This window comes from Dipodomys merriami, unplaced genomic scaffold (genome assembly GCF_024711535.1).
Source record: "Dipodomys merriami isolate MVZ:Mamm:240054 unplaced genomic scaffold, mDipMer1.0.p SCAF_3, whole genome shotgun sequence".
Taxonomy (NCBI): domain Eukaryota; kingdom Metazoa; phylum Chordata; class Mammalia; order Rodentia; family Heteromyidae; genus Dipodomys; species Dipodomys merriami.
Window position 1 is genome coordinate 73,046,822 of NW_027204492.1, and position 10,110 is coordinate 73,056,931.

Genomic DNA, 10,110 nt, shown 5'->3' on the forward strand with positions numbered 1-10,110 from the left:
TCTGTAAGGATAAAGACTTTGACTTTGAAATATTAGTCATCCATCCAGGAAAATATGGGGAGGAGGTAGGATGAGATGCAAGGATCAGTGCTCTTGGTGCTATGTGGAAGTAATGACCATGGCAGTATAGCTGCTCCCCTGAGAGGAATAAATGAATTGGAAAGTTGAGGTACCCTCATCTAGTTGGGAGAGGTGGTCTCAACTGGTTTATCTGAGCAGCTGTTGATATGTCAGAGGCTTGGAATTGGCAGCATCTAAAACTGTCTCAGCAGTGGTTCGCTGACCTCACCCAAGTTCCAAGCACTACTCTGCCTGATCCTTTTTTCCTGAGCCTCAAAGCTAAAATGCTCCAGAGCTCTTTCCTATTGGCTGAGAAGGCCAATTGAAGTTCCCTTGCCCATGTTAGGAGGTGTACGCCTCCTGAACTAAAGATAGAAACAGCTGGCCCTTCCAGGCAGCTAAAAGCCTCCAGACAGAGGTGTTCCCCACTCTGCAGCCAGACTCCTTGAAATACCCTTTCAGTAATTCTACCAACGCCTCCATGTCTCTACTCTGCCATAACAAAGGCTGTGGGCAACATTTTGATCCTAATACCAACCTTCCTGGTGAGTAAATCATCCTGACCTGGCCAGGGGTTCTGGGTGTTTAGCTGTAGGACTTATCAAAGGAATGGGATTTCTTTTTAAGTCTTTATTTGGTATAATTTTGATTCAAGTGTCAAGCTTTGTTGGTTTATTGCCTTATATGAAAAGAAACCATAAACATGAACCTGGAGAAAAGGTGACAAGTGACATTTGGTATAGTGGTCTTCGATCTGGTATCCACAGATTCCTGTTGCTATCACCCTGGGGTCCCAATATTCCACGATGCACTTAAGGTGAGGAGTAGGTAATGGGGGATAGCATGAGCATGTCCCAAAGGAAATATACATTTTTAGCTGACCTTGGTCTCTTGTTAAATAGGGTTGGTCATGCTGCCGAAAGCGAACTGTAGATTTCTCAGAGTTCTTAAACATCAAGGTAAATCCTTCCTTGGGTTCTACTCCCAATAGAAGAATTCTATTTATTTGTTGTTTTCATTTTCTTTTTGTCTTGTTTGTTTATCTGTCTTTGGGAGGGTAAGGGGAGGCACAGAAATGGAGGGACAAAGGGTGAACAAATGTAGCAGTGGCACCCAATAGACACTTGAAAATGAAGTATACAACTTGTAAGTGGGGAAGGGAGGTAAAAACGGAATGAGTGAGGAAAGGAGTGACATTGTCCAAAAAGAATGTACATTGCCTGGCTTACGTAACTGTAACCCTTCTGTATATCACCTTTATAGTGACAAAACATTAAAAGTAAAGAATTCTATTTCTAATCCTTATTTCCTTATCCTTATCTGTACCAGGGCTGTACTATGGGACCACATTGTGCTGAGAAGTTTGCTGAGACTCCTCAGCCTGAAGACCCTGCTACAAGTTCACTTCAGGAGCAAAAACCTCTGAACACAATTCAAAAGTCAGCAGAAACCTTACAACGAGAAAGGCCTAAGTAATCAGAAGGCCCGAGTTTGTGCTATATTCATGCAGCTTCCTAGAAGTGACTAATGAATCACAGGTCAAAGACCTGTGTCAGGTTTTAGATGGTACAATATATATTCTGTGCCTTAAGGAAATATGTCAGAAATGACCTTTGCTCTTAGGCAGTACGTGAGAGATGGGCTAGATACCTTGAGTCTATGAAATAAGTTGATACCCCCTTAAAATACATATTTAGTATGTAATGAAAGTGAGATTAAGAATTACTTGATTCTTTTTGTGAAAAGTTCTAACAGTGTAGCCCAGTCTGACTTGGAATTCATAATCCTGTCTCAGCCTCATGAGGGCTGGGATTAGAGGTGTGCATATATAACACTATACCTGGCTGAGAATTGAGGGTTTTTTTTTTATTTCTAAAAAAGACTTTAAGATAAAGAAAAGTGGCTAGTGCTTCTAATTCTAGCTACTTAGGAGGATAAGGTCTGGAAGATTATGGTTTAAAGCCAGTCCAGGGAGAAAAGTCTAAGACAATTCTATCTCCAGAATAGCCAGCGATAAAGCAAGATAGAAGGTGTGGCTCAAGTGGTAAGAGTGGCAGTTCAGCAAGTTCAAGACCCTTGAGTTCAATTCTTAATACTGGCAGGGAAAATAAAAATATGAGGAGATAGGGAGCTAAAGAAAATTAATTTTTCTTATGTATGTGCTAGTCCTAGGATTTGAATTCAGAGCTTCGGTGCTATCTCAGCTATTTTTTTTTTTGGGGGGGGGGTCTGGTCGTGGGGCCTGAACTCTGGGCCTGGGCACTGTCCCTCAGCTCTTCAGCTCAAGGCTAGCGCTCTACCACTTGAGCCACAGCGCCACTTCCGGCTTTTTTCTTTTTGCTTATGTGGTGCTGAGGAATGGAACCCAGGGCCTCAGGCATGCAAGGCAAGCGCTCTACCACTGAACTACCTTCCCAGCCCCCATATCTCAGCTATTTTTAAAGCTAGTGCTCTATCATTTGAGCTACTGATCCAGTTCTGGCTTTTTTTTTTTTTTGTCATTGTTGGTTAAGTAAAGATAAAAGTATCCTAGACATTCCTAGTCTGGCTGTCTCCAAACTCCAATATACCAGCACCCTGCTGAGAAAATGAATTTTGTGAGGATATGAGCAACAGTTTCATGATTAGACAGGAAGATAAAATGATGTAGTTCTAGAGAAACAGATTGAAAGCAACTGGAAGGCTTAGGGATTTCCCTTGGGTTTGGGTATTTCACAGATGTTCACAGAGATGAAAATTGGCAAAGAGATTACTACTCAACTTGTCCAACTATGACCCATTTTTCCCAGACTTCTTTGCGTCCACTACCAAGGGCAGGAACACTAGAGTTGGCAATCGTGATTAATGGATCAGAACTGAATGACGTGCCTATAACCCCTAGGTCAGAGTTGCCTCCAAAACTGCTACCACTAAATATATCTCAAGCCCTGGAAATGGCATTGGAACAAAAAGAACTAGACCAGAAACCTGGGGCAGGTAGGTGGATCTTTAGAAAGAGAGGCCTTACAGTCTGGGATTTAGTGGAAATTGCAATTAAGGGAAGTAGATAGGCTTCTGACTCTTGTTTCCCTTTCCCAGGACTTGACAGTAGTCTGGTTCGGACTGGTTCGAGCTGCCAAAACCCAGGATGTGATGCTGTAAGACTTTTCAGAGGGGACGGAAAGCTCAAGCATGGGGCTGAGGGATAACAATGGCTAAGAGAAACCTGCATGTAGGTGTAAACTTGAATGCAGTATACTATAGAATGCACTGATTCTTGGGCTGGGAAGGTGGCTCAGTGGTAGAGCGCTTGCCTTGCATGCATGAGGCCCCAGGTTCCATTCCTCAGCCACATAAGAAAAAAGCCGGAAGTGGCGCTGTGGCTCAAGTGGTAGAGCGCTAGCTTTGAGCTGAAGAGCTGAGGGACAGCGCCCAGGCCCAGAGTTCAGGCCCCACGACCGGACCAAAAAAAAAATGCACTGATTCTTTTTTTGATTCTTCTTTATCCTTGTTAGGTTTACCAAGGCCCTGAGAATGATGCTACTCCATGTACCTACCACCCAGGAGCACCTCGATTCCATGAGGGGTGAGGGAGGGGAGAGGAAAGTGTTCGGTGGTCTTGAGATGGATTTTTCCCAATGAAGAGTAGGGTGCTGGCCAGGCGCCACTGGCTCACACCTGTGTAATTCTAGTTACTCAGGAGGCTGAGATCTGAGGATTGCAGTTCAAAGCCAGACTGGCCAGTAATGTCCATGAGACTCTGATCTCCAGTTAACCACCAGAAAACCAGAAGTGGCGCTGTGGCTTAAGTGGTGGGGCACTAGCCTTGATCTGAAGAGCTCAGGGACAGTGCCCAGGCCTCATGACAAAAAAAAAAAAAAAGTAGGGTGCTGGTGGTTGAACCTGTAATCTAGCTACTTGGGAAGCTGAGATCTGAGGATTGAAGTTCTAAGCCCACCTGGGCAGCAAAGTCCATGAGACTCTTGTTTTGTTTTGTTTTGTTTTTTGGTCGTTCCTGGGGCTTGAACTCTAGGCCTAGGTGCTGGGCCCTCAGCTCTTCAGCTCAAGGCTAGCGCTCTACTACTTGAGCCACAATGCCACTTCTGGTTTTCTGAGTGGTTTATTGGAGATCAGAATCTCATGGACTTTCCTGCCCAGGGTGACTTTGAACCACAGTCCTCAGATCTCAGCCTCCTGAGTAGCTAGGATTATAGGTGTGAGCCTCCAGCATCCGGTTTATCCATGAGATTCTTAGCTCCAATTAACCAGCAAAAAGCTGGAAGTAGAGCTGTGGCTCAATTGGTAGAGGACCAGCCTTGCAGAGGAAAAGCTCAGGGACAGTTCCGAGGGCTTGAGTTCAAGACACAGGACTGGTACCCAAAAAAGTAGGAGATTGCTGAGTGGTGGGGGATTTTGTTGAATTATCTTTTTACCTCAGGATGAAGTCTTGGAGCTGTTGTGGCATCCAGACCCTGGATTTTGGGGCATTTTTGGCTCAGCCGGGATGCAGAGTTGGTAGACATGACTGGGGGAAGCAGGTAAGCTGCAACTTTCCTGAACTCTTCATTAGAAACTCTTCTCTGTACCTCATTGTCAAGCTCCCTATCTGTTTCCTTTATTATGAATGAAATAAGATTCTGCTCCTATTCCTCGATAGTCTAGAGACCTTGTAACATGAAATATTGTGAATGTCTGTGAGACACTGCAGGTCTCTTCTACATACTCCATGAAATTCTGGAGTTGAGTTTGTTGTTTTTTTGTCCGTAGTGGGGCTTGAACTCTGGGACTGAGCACTGTCCCTCAGCTCTTCAGCTTAAGGCCTAGCACTCTACCATTTCAGCCACAGCACCATTTCCGGTTTTCTAGTGGTTAATTGGAGATAAGAGGTTCATGGAGTTTCCTGCCCGGGCTGGTTTTGAACCGTGATCCTCAGATCTCAGCCTCCTGAGTGGCTAGGATTACAGGAGTGAGACCAGCTCCCGGCTCAGGAGTTGAGTTTTAACCATCTGCATTTTACATCTCTTTAGCTGCCAGCATCTTGCCGGCATGATTGGCATCAGACAGATTCCTTAGTAGTGGTGACTGTATATGGCCAGATTCCACTTCCTGCATTCAACTGGGTGAAGGCTAGTCAAACTGAGGTGAGAAATGATTTGCTATAGGGTGGGAGCATAGTGATAGTTGGGTGATGTTATAATCTTATAGGCAGAGATGCTGATGCATTTAAACCGTAGTCTCTATAGTCCCCTAACCGAGAAGGAGTGCTAGTTAGGTCAGGGTTGTCTGGCTGACCTAATGATCATGCCTCGGGTCTGGTTCTGTCTTGTTCTATGACGTGTTGTTTTTTTGTGTTCTGGTTCTAGGGCTTAAACTCAGTGCCTGGTGGATGTTTCTTTTTTTTTTTTTTTTTTTTTGGGTCAGGTCGTGGGGCCTGAACTCTGGGCCTGGGCGCTGTCCCTCAGCTCTTCAGCTCAAGGCTAGCACTCTACCACTTGAGCCACAGTGCCACTTCCGGCTTTTTTCTTTTTGCTTATGTGGTGCTGAGGAATGGAACCTGGGGCCTCATGCATGCAAGGCAAGCGCTCTACCACTGAGCCACCTTCCCAGGCCCTGGGGGATGTTTCTTATTTATTTTTCTCGAGTGGCTCTCTACAACTTGAACCACAGCTGTACTTCGGTTTTTTTTGTGCTATTCTTGGGGCTTGAACTCAGGGCCTGGGCAATGTTCCTGAGGGTTTTTGCTCATCTAGTGCTCTACCTCTTGAGCCACAGATCTATTCTGGCTTTTGTGGTAGTTAATTGGAAATTAGAGTCTCACAGACTTTCCACATGGGCTGGCTTCAAACTGATCCCCAGAATTTAGCCTTTTGAATACCTAGGATTATAGGTGTGATCCGTTGGCACCCAGTTTGTATGATGTGTTCTGACTTTGTATTGCTACTATTTCATGATTTTTTTTTCCCTCTTAGCTTCATGTCCACCTTGTCTTTGATGGTAACCGCGTGTTCCAAGCAGAGATGAAGCTCTGGGGGGTAAGTCAAAAAGGAACAGAGGATGGGGAGGCAGATGGGGGCAAAGAAGGGCCAGACTGGAGTGATTAGAGGGTATCCTGACAGAAAGAGTTGTACTGGCAAAGTGGAGGTTTTCTCTTCATTTACTTTTATATACCATTTCTTTCTCCTCTGCTGTCTTCCTCCCCCCCCCCCCCTTTTCCTTCTTTCCCTCTCTCCTCTTTTTGGCTTTCTTTTTTTATTTTCCTCTCTTTCATCACTATTCCTTCAACCCCAATTCCTTCGATGTCCTCATTCTGTGTTTCTTCTTTGTTCCTCTCTTTTCCTCTTCAGGTCATTAATGTGGAGCAGAGCTCTGTCTCCTTGATGCCATCTCGGGTTGAAATCTCCCTGGTCAAGGCTGACCCAGGATCCTGGGCCCAGCTGGAGCACCCCGATGCACTAGCTGAGAAGGCTAGGACAGGAGTTGTCTTAGAGATGGATGAGGAAGAATCTGAGGATTCAGATGATGATCTGAGCTGGACAGAGGAGGAGGAAGAGGAGGAGGAGGAGAAGGAGGAAGCCATGGGAGAATAATAACACCAGACAGTTAAGTGTCTAGACAGGACCTCAGTGACTCCATTAGAATCTCAGAGACCAGGATAAGGTTGACCATGTGGTGTCATTGAGCAGCAGAAGGCTGAAGGCAGGAAGAACTGTTCAAACCATGCTGTTTTGTCCCTTAAATAAATTATGTATTCTGCAGCTTCACACAGCGTCTTTCTCTCACCTAATATGTATCATGATATTCATTCCCCCAACTTCTCTGTATGTTTGACACACGTATGAAAACAAGTACATACACATTCATTTGATTCTTCACGCTACCAAGTATTTCTTGAGCCTTTCCTATGTGTCCAGCTATGTGTCAGGTGTTTCTGAGAAACGGAAGACTTACTCATCCATCCTGCTCAAGAAAATTAAGTTGGATACGTCAAAGCTAGTCTACATGGAATAATAATAAACCTTTTCCCATAGTGTACTACATTGAACAGTATACTTTCCTTCATTACTTTTTTGAAGGCAGCATTAGCGCTGTGTGTGTGTGTGTGTGTGTGTGTGTGTGTGTGTGTGTGTGTGTGTGTGTGTGTGTGTGTGTGTGTGTGTGTGTGTGTGTGTGTGTGTGTGTATTGGGGCTTGAACTCAGGGTTTCAAGCTCTTACTTAGCTTTCTTGCTCATGGTTGGTGCCCTACCATTTAAGCCTCACCCCCAGTTACATTTTTAACTGGTTAATTGGAGATAAGAGTCTCTTAGATCTGGTACTGTTTGTTCATGCCTATGAGGAGGCTGAGATCTGGTGCTAGTCCTTGGGCTTGAACTCAGAGCCTGAGTGCTGTCCTTGAGTTTTTTGTGCTCAAGGATACTGCTCTACCACTTTGAGCCTGGTGCCATTTCCAGCTTTTGGTACTTAGAGATAAGAGTTTCACAGACTTTCCTGTCCAGGCTGGCTTTTAACCACAATCCTTAAATCTCAGCCTCTGAGTAGCTAGAATTAGAGGCATGAGCCATTGATGCCTAGCTGCAATACTCTTAATCTCCAGTTAACCACCAAAAAGCCAGAAGCAAAGTTGTGGCTCAAATGGTAGAGTGCTAACCTTGAACAAAAAAGCCTAGGAACAATGGCCAGGCCCTGAGTATAAGCTCTAGGACTGACATGAAAAAACAATTATCTCTTGGATTTTCTGCCAGTCTGGCTTCAAACCACAATCATTAGATTTCAGCTTTTTGATTAGTTATAATTACAGGAGTAAACCACCAGTGCCCAGCTGAAGTACATTGCAGGAATCAAAAGAATGAAGTTCATCTAGATTGTAGTAAAAAAGGGAGGGCTCTGTGGAAGAAATACTTGGTTATACTGGACATCAAACTCATTGTCTCACATATGCTGGACAACGACTCCCTATTTCATTTATATATACACACACATATATTTTTGCTCAAGGCTAGCACTCTGACTTGAGCCACAGCTCCACTTCCAGCTTTTTTTTTTGGGGGGGGGGGTGGTAGGTCCTGGAGCTTGAACTCTGGGCTTGGACAATGTCCCTGCATTCTTCAGCTCAAGGCCAGCGCTCTACCACTTTAGCCACAGCGCCACTTCCGGTTTTCTACTGGTTTATTGGAGATAAGAGTCTCACGGACTTTACTGCCCGAACTGGCTTTGAACCGCGATTCTCAGATCTCAGCTTCCTGAGTAGCTAGGATTACAGGCGGGAGCCACAGGCACCTGGCTACTTCCAGCTTTTTAATGGCTTACTGGAGATAAGAGTCTCCTGGACTTTCCAGCCTCGGCTGACTTTAAACTATGATCCTCAGATCTCATCCTCCTGAGTAGCTAGGACTATAGGGATGAGACACCAGTGCTTCAGCTTCTAGCTCAAGCTCATTTTAATCAGTAAAAAGTCTTTGTGTGTATGTTTTTATTCAGTAAACTTTGATGAATGGGAACTGCTAAGGTGTAAGATTTTTTTTTTGTCTATATGTATAAGTCCTGGGGCCTGAACTTAGGACCTGGGGGCTGTTACTGAGCTTTGTGCCAAGGCTAGTGCTCTACCGCTTGAGTCACAGCTCCACTTCTGGCATTTTTGCTTGTTTATTGAAGATAAGAGTTTCATGAGTTTTCCCAATCAATCTGGCAAGTGTCTCGATCATCAGATCTCAGCCTCCTCAGTAGCTAGGTTTATAGATGTGAGCCACCCGTGCTTGGTTTCAGTGTGGTTTTGATTCACATTCTCTTAATGGTGAATAATACTGAATATCTTCACATATGTGTATGGGTTTTTTTTTTTTTTGGTCCGGTCGTGGGGACTGAACTCTGGGCCTGGACACTGTCCCTCAGCTTTTTCAGCTCAAGGCTAGCGTTCTACCACCTGAGCCACAGCACCACTTCCGGCTTTTTACTTTTTGCTTATGTGGGGCTGAGGAATCGAACCCAGGGCCTCATGTATGCAAGGCAAGCGCTCTACCACTGAGCCACCTTCCCAGCCCCATGGGTTTTTTTTTTTATGGTACTGGTATTAGAACTTAGGGCCTCATACTTGCTATGCTGGCAAGATACTGCTGAACCACACCTCCAGTTCTTGTCCATGTCAGAAAGCTTGAGCTGTGATCTATGCCATAATATACCTATTACTGATCCACCTACAGAGTCTTGCAGAATTGTTTTTGCATGGTCTGGCATTGAACCTCTATGCTCCATTGTCTGCCTCTCAAAGTAGCTAGGATAATAGGCTTGAACCACCTTGCTTAGCTGTAAATACCTTCTATATTATGGGTTGTCTTTTCATTTCCTTTATGGTATCCTTCAATACATTAAAGTTTAATTTTGGTGAAGTCCAAGTTACTATTTTTTTAGTTGCTTATACTTTTTGTATTTATTTATTTTTATTAATTGGTTGTACGAAGAGGTTACAATTCAATAAATCAGGTCATGAATACAACGCTTCTTGGTCAGTGTCACCCCTTCCATCATTCTCCATTTTCCCCCTCCCATCCCCACCTTCAAGTTACATAGTTCAATGTTTACATAATGTACATTGGATATAATGACAGCTTTTGCTCACCCTTCCTTCCTCCGTTTGTGTATTGCCCTTTATTGTCCCCCTATAACATGTTTGAGACTCCAGGTATTTATTTTGTTAAATAGTTTGTTAGCTGTTCAAAGAAATTACATCATATACTTTTGATGCTGCAGCCAAGAAACCATTACCAGGTCCATGGGCATGAAGATATGCCCCTGTGTTTTCTTTGAAGAATTTTATAATTTGAGCTTTTACATTTAGGGCTTTATGCATTTTATATTATATGATTGTATGGTTACAACTTTATGATTTTTGGATATTTTGTGTGTGTGAGCCAGTCCTCGGAGTTGAACTCAGAGTCTGAGCATTGTCCCTGAGCCTCTTTGCTCAAGGCTAGATAATTTAGCACTTGAACCACAGTTCCACTTCTGACTTTTGGTGGCTACTTGGAGATATGAGATATGAGATCTGAGGATCATAGTCCAAAGCCAGCCCAAGCAGG

The 10,110-nt window shown here is 44.1% G+C and overlaps 1 protein-coding gene across 2 annotated transcripts; it reads left to right on the forward strand.

Moving 5' to 3' along the window:
* The first annotated feature begins 1 nt into the window (after position 1).
* On the forward strand, positions 2-6,800 carry Itgb1bp2 (integrin subunit beta 1 binding protein 2). 2 transcript variants are annotated; one of them, XM_070040313.1, is made up of 11 exons: positions 2-605; positions 828-877; positions 963-1,019; positions 1,390-1,499; positions 2,942-3,036; positions 3,139-3,197; positions 3,555-3,625; positions 4,478-4,577; positions 5,067-5,180; positions 6,009-6,071; positions 6,384-6,800. In XM_070040313.1, exons 1-11 carry the CDS (start codon positions 542-544, stop codon positions 6,624-6,626), a joined length of 1,026 nt encoding a protein of 341 aa, XP_069896414.1. In that variant the 5' UTR covers positions 2-541; the 3' UTR covers positions 6,627-6,800. The 2 variants fall into 2 exon arrangements, with proteins under 2 accessions (XP_069896414.1, XP_069896413.1); XM_070040312.1 differs by having other exon boundaries at positions 5-605; positions 1,390-1,532.
* Positions 6,801-10,110: the final 3,310 nt, after the last annotated feature.